General features: G+C 42.2%; 1 protein-coding gene across 1 annotated transcript in view; it reads right to left on the reverse strand.

The window, feature by feature from the left end:
* The window catches only part of C9H3orf62 (chromosome 9 C3orf62 homolog), a 159884-nt gene extending 138278 nt beyond the window's left edge, over positions 1-21606 (reverse strand). The window contains exon 1 of the mRNA XM_086936802.1: positions 21188-21606. Coding sequence (XP_086792928.1) covers positions 21188-21606 — 419 coding nt within the window. The remainder of the gene's footprint in view (positions 1-21187) is intronic.
* Positions 21607-22211: the final 605 nt, after the last annotated feature.

A 22211-nucleotide genomic window follows, 5' to 3' on the forward strand; every position in this document is an offset into this window, starting at 1 on the left:
AATACCTGCCGCAGCGAAGGGGTTAATATACCAAAAAACTAGACAACTTTTCTACAAAATGAAGAGAACAAAAATCATTTGTTTCAATTCTTAGCTTCTAACATTTTGAGTCTTGAGATACCAGAGGGCAAAACTATAGTACTGACAAAGGATGATAACGTGGTGAATATTCCCGAAAATCTGAATGTATATGTAACAGACTTTTGGTATATCCTGTATATGGGGCCCAAGTGCCCCTAAAATAGCAAAAACATAAACTAGACATTTTTGGATGAACCATGATTTTTGTTTGAAATTTTGCTTTTGCAGTTCAAAAGTTAAGGGGGGTGAGCAAGTTCTGTGGAACACCCTGTATATCTACGATATATCTACATACTTATCATGGTGTACTATGAGTCAATTAACCCCTCCCCTGCTGATGACGGAACCGCTCCGTCATCAGCTGCGGTGGCGCTGTGCTGAGGATGGAGCGGTTCCGTCATGGCCCGCCCAACGCTCCTGCGCGGCGCGAATTCCGCGCCTGCGCTGAGCGTTCTATTGAGCGGGCGGGGCCATGACGGAACCGCTCCGTCATAAGCACAGCGCAACCGACGCTGGTGACGGAGAGGTTCCGTCACTAGCATGCGGCCGCCACGCCCCCTTAGCACTGCGGCGGAATAGCCGCCGCAGTGTAGGGGTTAAATTGCAAAAAATGTGGCTAAAAACCATTACAATTATGTGCTGGGAGGCTAATATTTATGATAATTCACTGGCCCTGGTAGCGGCCGTTTTGTATTATGACGTCACGCGCCTAAAACGGGGGGGGGGCAGATTTTTGGGGTCTATATAAAAATAATCAATGTTCATGTGACTACCTAACACTGTGCCATATTAGTATCATATTTTGCACAATTCTAGTGTTTTTTTAGGTCTCACCTATGCAGCACACATGCACTGCATAGGAGCGCCTTTAGCTGTCGCTCTTGACTTTTTCAAGCACTTCACTCGTGCTTGTGGCGGCATCTACCTTGCGGGAAAGCTCAGCGGCGCGCCACAAGCACGAGTGCAGTGCTTGAAAAAGTGAAGACTGCTCTCCCAAGCCTGCACGCATTCTATTTCTTTACTTTTGCTACAATCGCGGCACCTGCGCTTTACTTTGGCCATGTTAAAGGTAAAGCGCGGGTGCCGCGATTGCTACAAAAGTAAAGAAATAGAAAACAAAATCTATTTCTTTACTTTTGCTTCAATTACGGCACCAGCGCTTTACTTTAACCATGTTAAAGGTAAGGTGCGGGTGTCGCGATTGCTGTATTGCATTGCACCTATACTGTTTTTTTAACAGGGGAAAGTGCAGGCTGATTTTGTTCACACCTGCTAAAAGAGAAGGTCTTCATCGACCCTTGAAACACAAGGAGCCCCTTGTTCTGTCTCATGAGCGAGGTTGCAAATTCTCGAGCTCGCATTTTCTTAGTTGTTACCTGCTGCAGGGTCCGAAAGTCATGATCTTCATGGCATGCAAAGACTGCTTCCTGTCTACTGACCCCAGCCCTGGTCTTTGTTACCTCAGATGCAAACTTGTGATCTCTCTAGGCAACCCTGGCCGTTTCTTCCCTCTCGGGACGGCATGTGGTGATGGCTGATAACACCCAGTGTTTGGGCCAGGCCTGGTGGTGAAACGTTCAATGCCGTCTGTCAGATACTGGGTGCAGACCTTACAGAAAGTGTCTGCATTTTACACTACTCCATCTGCCTTCAAGTCTCTTACCCAAGCTCTCTATGTAGGAAGATGTGCCTCTCTTGTATAAAGGAAATATGAAACTACCTCATGGCACACTCTCCTGCTTGCCTACAACTTCAGCAATATAATTAGACCTAACACCTTCTTCAGCTGGTGTTGTGAGGAGGAGGAGGTAGACAGATCTCTCTTGCTCCTGGGACGAGGCAATAACCTATTTGTAATCTTCTAGAGTCTGGTACCATACCAGAGATGCACAAGGACAATTACAATTCCAAGTTCTAGCCTGATTCTAGACAGTGCCCTGAGGGGCACACTAGCCATTAAAATACTGCAGAACGCCAGCAAGAGGCTTCACCCCTTGTCACACACAAATGTATAGTCACTTTTTATTTTTACTTCCTAAGCAAAAGGTCTCTGAAGGTGCTGGGCTCCTGAAGGTGCTCTTCTCTTGCCACAGAAGATTCTCACATGGAGTTTCTACGCCTGCCAAGTGACTATGAGCTTGTGCATGTACATCCTGGAAGCTCCTAAAGGGTCAGGACATCAAATAACAGGGTGATGTGCAAACTTGAAGGTAAGGCACTTGCCAGGCGAGAGACGTAAAGCAGTAGTAAAACTTGAAAACTTCAAACTTATGAACATGTGTCTGCTCAATAGAGAGCCCTTTACAAAATATAGCAAAATCAGAAGTAGAATTGAGGCACCAGACCAAGGCTCCAAGGTTTGGGAGTGTTCTCCAAATAACGGACGGTCTTTTCAGGAACCGTTAATGGTGGGTTCTAAAATACTAGAGTTCCTTATGTATGCAGTGGTGGACTTTGAAGTTCTGTTTGAGTCCCATATTTCGGAGTATTTCCCTATTCCGAGATTACTTCAGACTCGAATTTTGAAGGCTGCTGTTTTCACCACCCAGCTTAGCTAATGCTCATCAAATAAGTATCAAGGCATAGCTAAACACAAGTGTTATAAACAGTTTAAATTTGTGCTAAAATGTGGCCAGATTTTCAGGAATACAAAAAAGCAGATGAACCCCTCGACATCCAAAGGTAGGAGGAACTGTCCTTGCTGTACACTCTCAACATGGAGTACTGTTGGATACAAGCAATGAAATAAACAAGAAAATGATGGAAGAAATGCTTGAATTAATCCCGCACACTAGCGATCATTCAGGCCATGTTCCAGTTTGTCGTTTTTGGGCCACTGTGACATGTTGGGAAGACCAGGCCCAGGCAAATCAGCCTTGCGTCCCATCCACAGGGTACTACAAGCAAATTGCAAGACTGTTTTAAGCCTACTCAGACCTCCCTAGTGAGGTATAACCTATATCCACTAGCACAGCGAGCAGGGTATCTACGTCTCAACATACCTGCCATATTAAGGGCACCTAAAGCAGCAAGTAAGAAAATGATTCAGATAATGTTAGGATTACTCTCAATAACTGGCAATTACTGGGGCTCCATTGTAGTCCATCTTATTGTCTGGCCAACGTGCCACTCTAGACCAACACCAGGCTTATTCAAATCTGCTTTGGTTTGGTTTGCTGCAAAAACAAACAATGGCAGACTTGGGAGTTCACCAGTCTCCAGCCACAGCAGATCACACAGAACAGACGTTGCCTTTCTGAGCACTGCCTGAAACAGCTTTCTACTGCGGAAGTAGGACATTTCCATACTGGTTTACCTCTGTACAATTATGTCCACTCAACAGTGAGACTTAAATATTCTAAAACGAGAGCTAACGTTCCAGTCACCCATTCACACACAAAGACTGAAATCCTGGACTCAGACGTTGCACTTTCCAAACAAGAATTTACTTAATTCTGTTGGTGAATGTGTTTGGGAAGCCCTCTGCCGCCTCCTGGAGACAGTACTTTGATACAACAGCAAAGAGCAGGTTCAATATCTGGTCCAGTGAGCAAAGACACTGGAAAAAAAATGGCACCGGAGGGGCTAAAGATTGATTTTAGGTAGGGGTCATTAAGGTGGTCCACATACAAATTCTGACCTGATGAGCAGTATTATCCAAAGTGTAAACTGGTCTTCGAGCATAGGATTATGGCAACGTCCTGTATTTGGGACCCGACAAAGCCACTATCCACAGACTGCAACTCACACAAAATGCAGCTGCTAGGCTCCTCTATCGCCTTCCCAAGTGCACCTCAGTCTCCAGCATTCTTCGTGATCTACACTGGCTGACTGTGTCAAACCGTATCAAGTTCAAAGCACTCAGCTATATGTTTAGAGTTAAATCTGGATCTGCTCCTAAATACCTCAGGGATTTAGTCCATCTTTACCATCCCTCCAGGCCCCTGAAATCCGCTCAGCAGACTAGGTTTGTGGTACCTAAAACCCGACTGGCTTGCATGGAAGGCTGTTATTTTTCCTACTTAGTGCCGATTTTATGGAACGCCCTGCCAGCAGCCTTGAAAGATTCAGCATCCCTCCATAAGGGCCTAAAAAACCTGGCTTTTCTAACTTGTACTAATCCTTCTTCCTTCCACCCCCTACTCTCGCCCTGCACCAGGAAACTCTTTAGGGTCGCTGTGTGCACTGTAAGTTCCGTTATAATATAGGAAACCCCTAATAAATATGCACGTTAATGTTTTGAAGACCTTTTCAACCACACTGCTGCTCAATGGCTTTGCAGGAATTAGTGGTTGCCAATAGGCATGAATTGGTGCGGCTGCTGAATGGAAATACATGGCCAGTGCCAGTAAAACCATTGTGTGATGTTCACCGACTCCAACAGATCAGTATAAATAATGATCATCAAGTTAAAGAACCCGATTTCAAGAAGGTGGAATACATTTACAACGCCCTCAGGATGTGTTATCTTAAAGTAACGAAGATGACTGTATACACACGCTCAAATATAGGAGAAAAAACCATACCAAACCACTCAGCCTGCAAAAGGAAGTCTGAGGCAAAGAACTAAAACTTGACCCCCAGAGGCTGAGACTGAAACTCCAAGACTATAGTCATTACGCATCTTGCTATCAGAAAGGGAGAAGGAAGTTTGAATATGCCAGTATCACCATCCCTCAGTGCCCTCTCTATCTTACATAAGTAACCTGTACATGGGCCACCTCCAACTGTAGAACAACAATTGGCCTCAGATATCATGTTACTCACCTAATTGGCCACTATCGCTGAGTCAATACTCCCCTCTGAAGGTCTATGCCTGGTACCCACTGGACACTCCTAATTATGTGGTGGCACATTCTGTATATCCGAGGCATCAGTCCGTTTCTATCAAAGATGATCTGTGGGAGCAAATTCTGTACATGGCATTCCTGACTATGCGTCCACCACCAGAGGTTCTGTGCTTGTACATTGTATAGACCATATTCTTCAAATCAGATGGTCCAAACTTGTAAATTTTTTACATACAATTCCTATGCCTATGTTTTTGTCGGGACGGACTGTGCTTGTGTCATATATCTACCACCTTTTCTCAGCCGGTCTTGATCACGTACTCTGTTCTAGCACAACATGTACTCTGTTCTAAAGCCTTTGTTACTCTCAGATCTGCATTTTGTACATTCAGCACTTCGAACTATTTTTGGGAAAAACCTTTTAACTGTTTTTGATAGCTACACTACTTTGATCAATAAAAGAGCAAGACAGTTCCTTACATCCTTGTTCAGCTATACATGGTAAAGTTATTAGTTACCAATTGCGATACTCAGTTTCCCACACTCCTCACCAATGTCCACCTATGGGTGGTCTCCCACTTCTTTTGTTCCTTTTTCTCCAGTTATGGGCTGGACACGCTTGTTCCCATTCATGTCGGTCACACGCAGTCCGGGTGTTGAACTGTACAGTATTCCATGAAGTCCTCCTCCCATTTCCACCATATTTGCTTACGTTTGTTGGCATCCTCGTCCCTCATAATTTACTTTCTGTGCTGCAATGCCCCAAGTCCATTTTTCTTTCCTACTGTGAACTAGATGGCGTTATATCCTTTGCCCAGGACCAACAACCAAGCTCCTGAGACGGCTGCAACGCATCCAGAACGCCTCGGCACGACTGATCCTCGATGTCCCCCGACACAGCCACATCACTCCCCACCTGAGAGGCCTGCATTGGCTCACCGTCAACAACAGGATCAACTTCTTGGCTAGGTCTGTTTCTGATATCTTCTTAATCGATACCTCTAGGGTAGTTTCTCATCTTGTTGTTTTATTAGTCCAATATCCTTGTATCTTGAGGGAAGTCTCCTATTACATGACATGAAAAAACGGGTTTCCTTCTGTCCACCCTTAAGGATGCATTTGCCATCAGTAGAAATCCGTGTCCATGTATGATATTTTCTATGTCTACAAGAAGAAGTAGACATGATCACCACTTCTCTCTGGAATCAGATTGGCTCCTCTTCAATGTGCTCTCTTCTATTTTGCCCCGGTCTTGTTGTAATTTGTCCTTCAATGAGGTGAGTTGTATCCTTGGGGCAGATGTATCATGATTCCATTTTGCGATTTCTAAATAGCGATTATTAAGGAATCGCTATTTAGAAATCGCAAAATGGGATGTATGTAAAAAAATCGCTATTTTTAGCGATTTCTTAATCTTCCTTATTTGCGAATTCGCAATTTACGAATTCGCAATTAAGGAATAATTTCCCATTCATTCCTATGGGCCAGGAGGCCCATAGGAATGATTGTGAAATTAATCTCAATTTGCGATTCGCAATTTGCTAATCGCAAATTGAGAATAATTTCAAGGGTGCAGGGGTGTCTCAAGGACACCCTGCTGCACCCCTGAAATTTACATGTGTGTGCATATGGCTCACATACATGCCCTATGGGCATGTGTGTGCGTCACATGCCATCTTCAAAAATGCCAAATTGTGCATTTTTAAAAGAATTCTCAAATTAACATCAACTACAAGTTGGTGTTAATTTGCGAGTTCTTAACCAAAATTCGCAATTGAAAAATGCTACATGCATAGCATTTAAGGAATCGCAAAATTGTGATTCCTTAAATGCTATGGCAAAATAAGGAATCGCAAATTTTTGCAATTCCTTAATTTGCAAATTTTTGATGCATGCCAAAACATGCAAATAGACCGTTTGCGATTCGCAAACGGCTTGATACATCTAGGCCCTAGTAGTTAGCATGTATGTTGTATATATTAGGGCGATTGCATTCTTTTGTAGCGGTCTCTCTAGTACTCCTCTCTATAGGGATGAGTCAACTTTTGTTTCTTAATTCCTATTTATCTAACGGGTAAATGTGTGTTTAAGTTGGAAGTACTTCATCCACTGAGGTAGATAAATCTGTTATTTTGTTTGTAAATATTCAAAGGGAACCATTCCATGTGCATGCCATGCCTCATTTAAGGATCAAGTGCTAATGTTATCCCATTTTCTGAAGCCTGATCATCTTGCCATTGCTTTCAAGCGTTGACCTACCCATAACAGCATTTTTAGGTCTCACTATTACATTCCGCAAGCAATGAATAGCGAGAATTATAGGGTTGCATCAGGAAAGCTAAACCAGCCGGGGGATTTCCACAAGTGCATGTGGTCTTGTGAACGCGCTCCCATCCGCCTGCTGGTTTAGCATTCCTGCTGCTCGCCACATCAAAGCAATCAGCCTCCCTCCCACAGGCTTCCCCATCGTGCGCAGTGTGCGATGGCCTCACTTCTCCTCCCCCCTAATTGCTCTCACTTTCACGGCCGCCAGGCCGTGAGCTACTTCAAAGCGATCCGCTCCGCCCCCTGCTGCACCCCATATGGTTTTGTTGAAGCGCCTTGCCTCCCTCAGAGCGCATACCGCCCCTGCAGCAGTAGTCCGCCTTACTCCTTTGGCACCGGCTTTTCCGATAATGCTTGTTGTTCCTTTTCACCCCCCACTTCTCGTTTTCTGTTTCTTCCTTTTTCTTTCCTTCATCTCCCTTTACTTTCTTGTTCCCTTTCTCTTTTTTTCACTTTCCCTCCACGTGCCCTCTTCTTCCTTCCTCTCCCCGTCTCCCTTGCTTCTTCCTCCCTCTTTCCGTCTCCCTTGCTTCTTCCTCCCTCTTTCCGTCTCCCTTGTTGTCTCATGTCACTGTCTCAAAATATTAGTACGTTACCCTCCTTTGATTGACGACCTTTTCCGCTTCCAACAATGTTAACACCTGTGTGCTACAATGAAAAAGCAGCAGCGTCTATGATTATAAAATATTTTCAAACAGAATCCCTGCTGATTGAGATAACATATGTTTTGTTTAACTCGTACTGTTTGTATAGGCATCACACAGAAATAAAGTATTTCTGCCATCTTGTGGTTACATAGAATATTGCGCTAGTGAAAGATAAGTGTTCAATTTGTACCTGGCAACAAAGGATTTGCCCTCGTTGAACAAGCAGGGCGAATAGGTATGGCTTATGATTGAAAGTGTCTCTTGAATCACTGTTGAAGGACTCTGTCACTCATCCTTGAATTCATGCATCCATCCATTTGCATCCTGAATCATTCTTGTTTGTAACTACTCACCCATCCACAATAAAACACACACACAAACTCAAGGAGCATATATGCAAGACAATTCAAATAATAAAAGTTGCCACTACCAAAACTTCGCACTTGACAACCACCTTGGAATGGCATTGAGCATTGTGTATAACAATTTTCAATACAATGAAAGATTATATTTTGCTTCAACACATGGCAGCCATCTTGGAACTGTAAAACAATGAGACACTATATACAATTCAATTCCAAGATGACCTCCCTGTTAGAAGCAGAGGCCCAGTGGAATGTGATTTTCTACCGATTAATTGAGTGGCAATAGGGGCCAGGTAGCACAGTGTGGGGAGGTGCAGGAGCTTTACAAAAACAAACAAAATAAAAAAGAAAGGAGAAGGGAAGTGGTAAAAGTGGACCAATGAAAAGAGAAAACGGAAAACGAAAGTACCACCCATCAGCCCTGGCACTGAAGCACACTGAGTTTAAAGAGGATGTCAACATTTGATCAGGTGAAATGTCTTTGTTCACAGAACATTAGGGTCAATGGCTGAAGTGGGCTGATCTATTGGCCCATCCCAATTGCTATAATGGGTGTAATGGGAATGACATTCACAAAGACCTCATTCCCTAACTCCCTGTTCTCTTCTCCTGTGATGATCTGTTCCTGGCTATCCATCGCCCTCACTCTAGCTATCCATCGCCCTTACTCTAGCTATCCATCGCCCTCACTCTAGCTATCCATCGCCCTCACTCTATCTATCTATCTATCTATCTATCTATCTATCTATCTATCTATCTATCTATCTATCTATCTATCTATCTATATATCTATCTATCTATCTATCGCCCTCTATCTATCTATCGCCCTCTATCTATCTATCTATCGCCCTCTATCTATCTATCTATCGCCCTCTATCTATCTATTGCCCTCTATCTATCTATCTATCGCTGTCTATCTATCGCCCTCTATCTATCTATCTATCTATCTATCTATCTATCTATCTATCTATCTATCTATTGCCCTCTATCTATCTATCGCCCTCTATCTATCTATGTATCTATCTATCGCCCTCTATCTATCTATCTATCTATCTATCTATCTATCTATCTATCTATCTATCTATCTATCTATCTATCTATCTATCGCCCTCTATCTATCTATCTATCTATTTGTCTATCTATCGCCCTCTATCTATGTATCTATCGCCCTCTATCTATCTGTCTATCGCCCTCTATCTATCTGTCTATCGCCCTCTATCTATCTGTCTATCTATCTATCGCCGTCTATCTATCTCCGTCTATCTATCTATCGCTGTCACTCTGTCTATCTATCTTTCTATCTATCGCCCTCACTGTGTCTATCTATCTATCGCCGTCACTCTATCTTTCGCCCTCCCTCCCTCTAGCTATCTATCGCCCTCACTCTGTCTATCGCACCACCACAGCATCACTCAGGGGCACCACAACATCACTATGTGCTACCACAGCATCACTGAACGCAACAGCATCACTCGTCGCCACCACAACATCTCTCCGCGCCACCACAGCATCACTGAACACCACAGCATCACTCGTCACCACCACAACATCTCTCCGCGCCACCACAGCATCAATCTGTGCAACCTTTCAACAACAACTGGTTCAAATATGTTCTCTCAATGTTTGAAGCTTTATTACAAATGTCACAAAAAGATGTTAATATTTCACTTCTGTTCTTGGATTTTCGTCACAATAAAATACACTGAACATAATCTTCACAAAAGGTATTTACAAAGAAAAATCTACAAACCATCCCGGTTCCCCCAAATGACTGGGAACTATACCTCTCAGATCTTTACAAAGTAAACCCAATAAAACCTAAAGTAAGCAGTAAAGATATGAATCATGAAAAAGATGAGAGTCCTCTAACACAAACTACAGCCATCTCGGTTGAACTCAACATACGCAAAGCAAGAACCACAGGCGCCTCTGGACCAGATCAAATCCCGATTAAGGCGTTACAAGTCGCACCGAAAGAATGGAGCAAGCTACTATGCCCTCTCTTTAATCACATCTTTGAGAGTGGACATGTTCCAAAATCTTGGCAGGGAAGCATAATTATCCCTATCCATAAGAAGGGAAGCAAAACCCAAGCTGGAAATTACCGACAGATCGCACTCATGGATGCAGTAGGCAAAGTGTTCGCGGCAGAGGTACTAGATCGCCTGAAAGAATGGGCCTTTTCGTCAGGGCTGATACCCATGTGTCAAGCAGGCTTTAGGCCTAAGCACTCGGTCACAGATAACATAGCAGTTATTCAGGTTATCTTCGACAAATACATTACTGAAAAAGCCCAGGTAGTTTATGCCGCATTCATCGATTATTCAACGGCATTTGATCGGGTTGATCGATCTACCCTATGGAAAAAACTTAGGAGGCTTGGAATCCAAGAACAATTGCTGCAAGCAATAATAAGCCTCCACACTAATACCTGGTGCCAAGTCCAGATGGGGGGAGAAAAAGGACTCACAAAAAGAATCCAAACAGAGAATGGTCTAAAACAAGGGTGCCTTTTAGCCCCGCTCCTCTTTTCCCTCTATTTAAGTGACTTGCCTCACCAATTGCAAATTGGTTCTAATCTCCCGCCGAAGATTGCCCAGCAAAGCATAATTTCATTACTCTACGCTGACGATATAGTATTATTAGATCTAACCCCTTTCGGACTGCAGGCATCATTGGACATTCTATATCAATATTCGAAGGAAAATTATCTAATACCAAATATAAAGAAAACTAAAGTGATAGCTTTTTCAGGAAGAAAACAAAGCGCCAAGTATACCTGGAAGATCGGTGAAGAAAAAATAGAAGAGGTAGACAACTATCCTTATCTCGGAAGGATTCTCTCCAAAAATTTAACAAATTCAACACAGGTATCAAACTTACAAAGGAAAGCTGATATACATGCCTCTGCTCTCTTGAAACTTTACAGTGCAACAGGGAATAGACACTTCTCTGCACTGTTAGGCACATACAGAGTAAAAATACCACCTGTATTATCATATGCGACGGAATACATCCCCATAAAGCAATGGGTTTTCATGGATCAAAAAGAGGGGAAAATTTTAAGAAGGATCATGAAAGTTTCCGATGCTGTACCTGTACAGGCACTGAGATTAGAACTATCAATCATAAGCTCTTATGCTATAGCTATCGCTAATGTAATAAGGTGGGCCTACAACCTGATACACGTGAAGGAGAATACTCTAAGGTCAGTGTTGAAAAAAGAGTCTTTTGGGACAGAGCCTAAAAAGCAAGTCTTTCTAGAAAATTTGGCTGTAGCATTTCGGCTGGCACACATTAAAATTGAAATGTTGAGTACTTGGTCTCCAGCGCAATTAAAATTGTTCTTAAAAACTTTTACCCCTAAATTGAGCTACGAATTGGACTGTTTACACTGTAATAAATTAACCATCTACAAGCCATTTGTGGAAAAACTTGAATACAAGCAAACTCGACCTTATATTGGGTTTACCCTGACACATGGTGTAAGGAGAGCGATCACTATGTACCGGTTGGGCATCTTACCACTATTAGCATTCACCTCCAGATGGCTTCCAGGAGGATCTCCTCTGTGTACTTTGTGCGCAGGGGGTGACCAAACTATAGAACATTTATTACTCGTGTGTCCCAATCATAAAGTAACCCTAGCTCGTATAAGATACCTCAATCCTATATTCCGCTTCTGCAGAATTACTAAGGGGAAAGAACTTTTAGATATGTGTGGTCTACCTTTGAATGAATTCATTTGTTACAATTTGTACAAGTTTTTAAAACAATTTTTATCTTTGTATTAATACTGTTGCCCTTTTTGTAAAATGTAAATAATTTCTTTTGTGGTCCTCTGACGAGTACCAATACAAATAAAATTTTTGACTTTGACTTGACTTTGTATTTACAAAAGTTTAAGCTATTGCCATTATAAATTACAATAACTTTTATTTAAGTATTAATTATTTAAAAAAAATAAAAGCCATAGTTATTTGTAATATCAATACATCTAAGTCACGTAATTACAAAACATGTTGCATTACAAATGCTATAAGTGTCACATTTGCAAAAGTTGAAAGTATTGGCATTGTAAATGACAAAGCTATTAATTTCGCTATTTTCAAAACCAACACATAAATATAAAATGTGTCATTTACAAGACTAATAGCTCAAACTTTCCTAATGCGAGACCTATTGCATTGCAAATGCTTGTTGGTGTTAGCCCCTTGACTCATCCCATTATTTTGGTTAATTTCTCACATGTCTGAATCGTTATGGCAGTTTCTGATGGAGTATCACGCTTTATCGTACCACTATATAACGTATGTGTATATACACTTGGGCCTAGCATGAGGCCCTCCATTTTAAATGCCAGCTCATCTTGTTACAGTACACCCATTCAATTACTAATCTAAATTATGCAGCTTTATAATATTTCAGTGTGTTAGGGAGTGTGATGCCTCCTTCGAATGTTGAGATCTGTAGAGTTCTTGGTGATATTCGCTTCAACCCATCCATCTACGTTAGTGTCCTAGTAATGCAATTTACTTTTTGGTACCATGAGTTTGTTATGGTGCGGATGAACCAGGGAAGTGCTATCCTTTTGTACACTGCTACTCTTCTAAACAGCGTAGTGGAAGATTGTGTCAGTGAGATACGTCACTTTCCAATTTACTAAGTAATGGTTCTAGATTATCTTTATAAAATGCTGTTATTCCCTTGATACACAGACACCTTGGCACTTGAAGGGAGACAGTTCTATTCCAAGGGACACTGGCAGAATGCATTGTAGTGTCCAACCTCCAAATGGAAATATCAGGGATTTGTCCCAGTGAATGCCTAACCCTGAATAATTCTGATGTGTATTGATATATATATTTTTAGTCTATGCACTCCCCATTCTTGAAACGGTTACTCCCTTAAGATGCTCTGTGTCTGGCACATTCTGTATATCATGATCAACAGGCTGTGTCTCATTGGGCTGTCCTGTGTATGCATAGTCTATATTCGCCGTTTCTCAACCTGTGACGGTCCAGTGCATTCAACACATGTTTTCTTAGCCTGACTCCCATTAAATGGTCTGCGGTGGCACATTCTGTAGACCACATGCCTCAGCCTGCTTCTCCTACAGAAGGTCTGTGCTGGCACTGCTTGTTCCTCAGTGTGCTTGTCTTCACAGCTTGTACTTGTGCTTAAGCCACTATCTTTCTCAGGTGGTCTGTACTGGCACATTTATTACGCATTGTTTTTAACAGCTGTCTCTCCCTCAGGTGGTCTGTGCTGGCACCTTTTGAACTCCAGTAAGCTTTTATCTCAGATGGTGAGCTCCTCTCCTCTGCCATACTCTGCTCAGATGGTATCTGTGCTGAAACAGTTTTTAGTTCTCGCCTACGCAGTGCGCATACGCTGCACAGGAGGACCTTTAGCCATCGCTCTGCTGTTTTTGGAAGCACACACTTGTGCTTGTGGCGGCATCCAGCTTGCGGGAGCGAGAAGGGGCATGCCACAAGTGCAGTGCTTCTAAAAACAGCAGACTGTGCGCGCACGCATGCAGCACTCCCAGGCTCTCTCTCTCTCTTGCCTCTCGCTTTCGCTCTCTTTCTCTCTGTCTCTCTCGCTCTCTCTTTCTCTCTCTCGCTCTCTTTCTCCCCCTCTCTCGCTCTCTCTCTACCCCTCTCTCTGTTTCTCACTCTTTCCCTTTCTGTCTCTCCCTTCCGCCTCACTCCTCATTCCTGGCATTCCGCACGCTACATTCTCATTTTTTGTTTTGTTTACACAGCAAAGAATTGCAGTCAACTAGGCTTTCTTAAACATGCATCAACATTTCAAGCCCTAGTTCGAGTCAGTATCGCTGTTCTTTAAAATGACTGCTTAACTCCACTAATACATGTTGTTATTCAAAGGAGCAATACCCTCAGATTTTCTATTGAATCCCAAGACCATGGTACATTATGGGATTTTCTTTTTCTAGGACAGCTGTGGCAACATGCACAGAGGCCATATTCTAACCGGTTAATGGCTTTGTCGATGCTTATGCTAAAATGTAAACAATCCCAGACTCCCAGTGACTGGTGGAAGACTGTACAACTTTGCACAGGTTTTTGGCGACGTAGCTGCTTGTAGAGTGGAGTGGAGAAAGTACCTCAGTTTTATTGCATGAAAGGAACTATTCGGCTGTAGTTCTGATGATCTGCTTTTTAAAAAATATATATGTATAAGAATCCTATCTTTGTGTGGTTTCTTTCTTTGTGCTTTTCTACTGCTGCCCTTGTATTCCCACTAGTCAGAATCTTTTCAGTTTGCAGGAGTAGTTTTGTGCTGTGAAGACCCATCCACAAGAACAGATACATTTTGGCTATCTGGTAAATTTGATGACACAGCGGGCTTAGCATATAGCAAAAAAACATCGGGTACAATTAAGTAGCATTTCAAGTTGCTGAGAACTTCAGATTTTCAGGATAAGACCAGTTCATAAGAAAATCTTTTGTGGTCAGTGGTGGGGTGGGGGGGGTGAAGTAAATGTATCTGACCTAATGGCTTTAAAAAATATACTATGATTACAAATATTTCTTTTGGGGGGGCTGTATTTTTGGGAGTTTTGTAAAGTGCTATGTGTCTCTTTTCATTACCTTAGTGGTCTAATATACTTAGTTTGTGTGCTCACAACGCTTCATTTCACGCTGCATTTTTTGTCTTGTTTACGGACTACATTAGCTGCTATTTTGTCAAAATACGTGTTGTGTACAGAACCGATACATAGAATGGACTTTGTTCATCTATTGGCCAATAGGTCTGACCTTTGGGACCTTATAAGTATTTAGTTATGCAGCACAATATCCTTACTGCGACAACATTAACTGTTGCATGGCTAAACACTTATAAGGTCCCAAAGGCGAGACCTATTGGCTAGCCGATGCTTGTTACCCAAACTACTGCACTATTGGGCTTTCTGTTCAAAACAGTCAATATCATTGAAACATACACAATTCTTACACATCTCTTTTCATTGGGTGGTTGAGCTCGCTTTTTGTGCTGAACAACATAAGTAATAAAAATTACCTATATTTACCACCAATTCTGATCCTTCTGCAGCGCCCACTTCAGCAATATCTTGTTCAGTCGATAGTCTGTTACCTGAGGCATCACTACTCTATTCGCTCTCAACAGGAAATTATCAGCTGCGACAAATCACAAAACTGTTTAATTGAAAACCACTGCCATAGTTTGTGTTCAAACCCTGCAGTAAGGTGATTGTCATTATTATATATCAGCTACTTAAAGTCCTCTTACAGAGTCAACTGTATCAGGATGTTTTAATAATTATAGATAGTATGCGTAGAATTAGCAAAGGGTACACTTTTGGTGTTGTAGCTGTATCTCTTCAAAGCAGTGGCAGGGGCATGTTTATGTAGCCAAGGCCATGCTCTCACTGCCTGTGTCAGAGCTTTTAAAATGGGAGGCAATCACTGAGGTCGCTTTCTGCACAATGAGTGCTTATTAGCTTGTGGGTTAGGGGTTTTTCAGGGGTCACTTCTGGGTCAGCACTATTGGGTGGTGTAATTATGTGCTTAGAAGACATGCAGGTACATGCATCAATATTGTATTTTGCAATTCCATAATTGCAAAAAATAAGGAATCGCAATTAAGGAATTGCAAAATGCAATGCATCAAGAAATCGCTAAATAAATTGCGATTTCTTAATATTCCTTAATTGCGATTTCACATTTTGTGAATCGCAATTAAGGAAAACCTTCCCATTGATTCCGATGGGCCAAAAGGCCCATAGGAATCAATGGGAAGGCATTAACATTTTGCAATTTTTCATTTTGCGAATCGCAATTTGTTAATGCATTTCAAGGGTGCTGAGGGGGGTCCAAAGGGGGTCGCAAGGCGACCGGGGCGGAAAAGCGGCGGACGGTCTGGCGGAGGCAATCTGCCCGATATCATAATGGACCTCATAGATTACATTTTCTGGATTAAGGTCTGGGATGACCGAATTTCTGGGTTATGCTGATGTCACTTCTAGTCCAGGGGGTCTACGGATGTTACTGCTGAGTCAGGGCTACTTAGGAGTATTACTTTCAGGTCAGGTCTCCTGGGTGATGTCACTACTGGGTCATGGGAATGGGTGTAGGTTTTTGTCAATGTGGAAATGACCAGGGTGGCACCTTAGGAAAAGCCAACTGTTTGTGGTTATAATACAATACAGAATTTGCATGGACACTCAGCTGCCTATGTAGATGACCTTTGTGCATAGTGGGATGTGTATGTCGGATTCCACATAAGCGTCCAGGTTAATTTACACATGTATAAGGCAGAGAAATCAAAGTCCTATTTATATGTATTTAAGTGTTATTTGAATATTTAGCAAATGTCACAACCCTGGACTAAGTCATGTCCATGCCATTTTGTGCATGGAAACATGGTGGATGAATCGGTCATATATAATAACAAGCATTGGCAAAGCCAATATGTCTGGCGTTGTCTGCCAACCTTTTGCTTTGCTAATGTTTGTGAATGTTTTTTGTAAAACTTTACTGGTTGGGGTAGGGGGTACTTTTTTGCGTTTTTTGTGCACATTGTGAAAGAACAGAATGCCATCACTCACAGATTGATTGAAGTGGGCTGTACACTAGAGCAAAAATGTAAATGGCACACTGCCAGTCCAATTGTGGAGGAGAGCATTTGGAAAGCCCACTATAAGCATATTATATCTATAATTTTATTAAAACATAATGGTCTTGGTTAATGCCATACCAAATAATTTGCATAACTCCATAATCTGAACATCATGAATGCTACTTAATTATATCGCTCTGCTACATGTGTGACACTGCCAATGGCCCCAGTGAGAAATCCTAAATTTTACAGGCATGGATGTCAACTCATCAAAACCTAAGGAGTAGCGGAAGTGAAACTGCACACCCTTTGACTCCTCTGGCATCTAAGTATGGAGCCCAGTGTACCCCTCAAGAGCCTCATATTGACTGTGGAAGGACTAGTAACTAGACCCAAAGGGGGCCTTGCAGATGGGAGTATTGATGGTCTACCTGAGTTTAAACAGGGCAGGCTGACTGAGAATTTGACAGACAGGACACTCATTTTTGTGACTGAATACCCTCCCTGACAAACTCTAAATCAGGCCCAAAGTGGGTAGAATCATCATGATATGCTGAATGCTACAGGATAGTGCAATGTATCACTATCCCTATAGTTCCAGTTCCGAATAACCATTGTATGGTGGCTTCTACGTGATTACATCACATGTTCAAACTGCACACAATCTACCACCCACCAGGAGATATCCTTTGTTTCATAGAACAAATTATGAAAATCATCTCAACCAGCGCTGGACAACACTCAACACAGATCTTCCTCTGAGACTTCGACCTCCTCTGGAATAGCCTGAAAGACCCTGCAGTTAACAGCCTAAAAACCTTCCTAGGTGACCTCAACCTGATCCAAATCTGCGAGAGCCCTGAACACAACAAGGAAGTGGCCTCTTAGATCTTATCATTGCGAAGGCCAACTCCCTCCAACTTAAATCTATCCTCCCTTGTGACTGGACAGACCACCACTGCATCACCTTCCTCATCACAGATTATGTGAGAACTAATTCAGCTCACCTAAAGAAACCCAAACACTGAAAAAGGAGCATGGAACAACATTCTGCCTCCTCCTGTGGACATCTCTGATATCCATGATCAACAACATCCTGCCTCCTCCTGTGGACATCTATGATGTCCATGAACTTACAGATCCCTACAAAAGCTCCACGAAGAATATTTTAGACTCGATTATACCCTTACAGCTAAAAAAAATTTCCATCAAAGATTCCAAACGATGGTACAATGGTAGCCTAAATTCAGAAAGACGTAATCTGACTTGATTTATATATTTGTAAAGCGCAAGCAAAATACCCAGAGGCGTTTTGGAGCTAAGGGACAGGGAGCAGGTTGCAGATGCTATTGGCTAAAAGGCCAGGAACTTAGGGCCCGATGTAGGTGTCCTTTACCGGTCGGTAACGGCCGATTTCGGCCGTTACCGACCGGTAAATGGGTCAATGAGATGTAGGGGGACCTTGTTTACCGAATCGGTATATTTACCGAATCGGTAAAGTTACCGAATCTGTAAAATACCGAATCGGTATTCATACCGATTCGGTATTTTACATATGTAGGTGGGACTCTTCTGAGTCCCAGAGGCCTTACAGAATCAGTATTTTACCATGAAATAAAACCTCATGGTAAAATACCGATTCCGGTGTGCATGCACATGTGTGCATGCACACCTATGCCATGTGACAGGCAGACCTGCCCTTAGGGCATGTATGCCTGCCACATGGCACCCACGCCTGTTTAGGGGGTGCCAGGGGGTGTCAAAGTGACACCCCCTGCACCCTTGTGAAATTCGGTATTTACCGATTCGGTAAATACCGAATCGGTAAAGCCTATTGATTCCTATGGGCTTTGAAGCCCATAGGAATCAATAGGCATTACCGATTCGGTATTTACCGAATCGGTAAATACCGAATTTTACCGATTCGGTAAAAGGGAACATCTGGATTCCCTACATACCAACCCCTCACATTTACCGAATCTTAATTACCGAATCGGTAAAATTCGGTAATTTTCGGTAATTAAGATTCGGTAAATGTTACTTACCTACATCTGGCCCTTAATCCTTACAGAGCAAGCTGGAATCGTATTGGCTGAAGAGTCCGTTTTTTTTAAATGTTTTTTTAATCTGAGACTAGCTAAACAATTGTGGAGATCCTCACAATCCCTTGAACACCTCAAGCATTTGAGAGCACTGAGGAACACATACTACAAACGCATTAGAAGTTCGAAAGCGAAGTTCTTTAGAATCAAACTAGATCAAGCTAGAAACTGACCCAAAAAACATTTTGATCTCGTCAAACTAACATCAAATAGCCAACCCAAACCTTTCCCAGCTAGATTTACTCCACAACCAAATTACGAAGAATGTGCCTCCTTCTTCTTTGAAAAGACATAAAAGATTGAAAATGACTTTCAGATGGCATTGAAGCATTGTCCGGTCGTACCTCACACCAGATTCTCCACTTCCCAGGTCGATGTGCCCTCATGTTCTCCTGGGCACACCCCCAAAAACAAAACTTTATGGAACTTATTTATTCAAAACCTTCAAAGAAACTGATATCCTCAAAACTCTAGCAACACTGGAACCTTCAAACCATTTCAACTACCCTCTACCCGCTAACTTCTGCAGTGAGCTCAAATCATTTATACTCCCACTTTGGAGCAAGAAAGTAAAGACCTCTCTACTTCATGGCACTCTCCTGGAATGCCTAAAGTCTGGGGAGGTTTCCTCCATCCTGAAAAATCCCACAGCAGATCCCACGGTCCTAAACAACGTCCTCCCAATCTCCAACATTCTGACTCTGACAAAGCTCCTTGAACAATGTGTACACGTCCAACTCGGTAACCACAATAGAGCAATTCCGACTTTTAGACCAATTCCAATTCGCCTTCCGTCTGGGTCACAGCATCGAATCGGTTCTTACACACATATTGAATGACACATTTAAAATGTTAGATCAGAAGAAATCCTGTCTGCTAATCCTCCTCGACCTATCATCAGCATTTGATAATGTTAAGCATGATAAACTACTAGACTTATTGGAACCTAGGATGGGGTTATCAGGCTCCGTTCTAAACTGGTTTGCCTAATTTCTCCACAACTGAACTCAAAGATTCAAGGTTAATCAGTCCCTGTCTAAGTACACCCAGTCATATTAGGGGTTCCACAGGGCTCCTGTACTCACCCACTCTCTAACCTGTTCATGAAGCCTTTAACAGAAATTCTGAGATCATCCAACATCCACTATCACCAGTGGGCCGATGACACCCAATTGGACCTTAATGTCTCCTCCCCCGAAGACATCAGGTCCCTCAACTTAACACTCTCAAAACGTAATTCCGCCTAATTGCCCCGCCCAAACAGACACCTGTTATCGAGGACTGGATCAAGCAACTAAGAGCTCATAATTGCTTGCCACATGTTATATACTCCACAAGATCACTGGGAATAACTGTAGACAAGAACCTGAACATGATGAAGCAAATCAATGCTGTCACCAAAGGGGCGAACCGTTAATTGAACATATTAAGAAAATAAAACCGTTCCTCCCACTCAATGACTTCAAGTCTGCTGTGCAAGCCCTAGTGATTCCCAGGTAGGACTTTGGAAGTGCAACCCTCTGCGGACTGCCCAGATCCAAGACGGTGCCTCTAAGGGCCTCTCTTAACTCTGCTAATGAAATCACTAAACTGGCTCCCGTGTGAAGCAAGAATACAGTTAAAAATTGCATGCATGACCCATTAAGCCAAAACACTTCAATATCCAGAGATACCTTGCACAGAAACTGGAACTCTCTAGTGGCTGCAGATCCTCTAGAAGTTCCAGCACCGTATTGCTGAAACCATAGAAATTCTATAAAAAGTAAAAACTTACAACCAAGCCTTCTCTGGCATACACCGAGAATATGGAACACCTTGCCCCCTGAAATCAGAATGAATCCCTCAACTGCATCTTTCAAGAAGGAAGTTAAAGTACTACTATTGAACACATTTCTGCCCTAGAACACAGAAATGTTATTCGCCATGCCTGTCATTTTGACTATACCCATGTCTAATGCTTGTTACGATAGTGTTTTTGATCTGTCAGACTTAACATTGAGGTAGTCTCTCCCTCTACTAGAGAGCTACCACATCCTATATTGATCCTGATGATGCTACTGTTGGTTCTGTATGTATCTTCTCTTTGATCATTTGTAAAGCACTCTGAATCCCTCGGGCCATGTTTGCACTATATAAAACTTTTAAGACAAAATAAATAAAACATACCTACTATTTGAGCAACAGTATTATTTGTGGCTATTTGTGGCTATCCTGAACAAGGTTTCAACATGCATACTGTATCATTTTTATATCATAATTAAAAGCTGTACCTTGGATTTAGTTTTTTACATTTCTCGCTGTCCCCACTGGCTCTTATAGGTTGGCAATCGTGATTAGAGGGATTTGTCAACACGTTCTCCTTGCTGGCGAGTGGTCTCCTCTTCTGGCAAGCAGGAGCGCGGTTCACATTCACTGCAATGGGATTTGCAAACATAGCGGGATACACATTCTCTTTTGAATAACAGACTGGTAAGGGCTGAGGCACATAGGGAGAGGCAGAGGTAGAACTTCTTCCAAAAATCAACTGGCCAGTTTTTGGCGAAGAGGTCGAAGGTGATGTCTGGCACTCTTGGACTACATGAATTGAGTAATCTTGTGGGGAAACAAAGGACGGTGCCACAATGTCTTCAAATGCGCGGTCTAATGCAGCAGACAGTTCTTTTCTGCATCGTCTCAGTTTTTCAGACATCTCACCTAAAGATGAACAAAAAACGTATGCATTTCATTTTAATCATACAAAATCATATAAGCAAATGCATGTGTCATTATGTTATGAAATATAAACTATTGTTTCCAAAGAAAGTCTTCTGTTTCCTTGCCTTTCAAACAGTCCAAATTCAACACCATGTATAATCTTTGAAGTATTAGTTCTGATTCTCTATAGGTTGCTAAATTAGTGAACTCAAAAGGCACGACTCTTTAAATTATATGGACTGGTTTACAGTTAAGACTGCACGCTTTACACTTTGCAATAGGTTTCTGGTGCAAACCGATGCAGAGTTTTGATCTTTTATTCCAAACGATTAAAATACGAGTAATTTAAAATAAAATGAGGATGGAGGGGAAACAGCAGATAAATGGGAACAGCACAAAAGTAGCAACCAAACCAGTTAAATATTAAGCACAGAAGCATTTAACATCCAATTGCAACGCATCTGTTTATTCTAATCCTGGTTTAACCACTGTCTTCACATCATTCACAACACAGAACATTCAAATTTGACAAACTCTCCTTAGGGAAACTTCTTTAAAAATAACTTCAGAAAAGGTCAGGATCTTCTTGTGTAATGGTAC

This window comes from Lissotriton vulgaris, chromosome 9, assembly GCF_964263255.1.
Source record: "Lissotriton vulgaris chromosome 9, aLisVul1.2, whole genome shotgun sequence".
Classification (NCBI taxonomy): Eukaryota; Metazoa; Chordata; class Amphibia; order Caudata; family Salamandridae; genus Lissotriton; species Lissotriton vulgaris.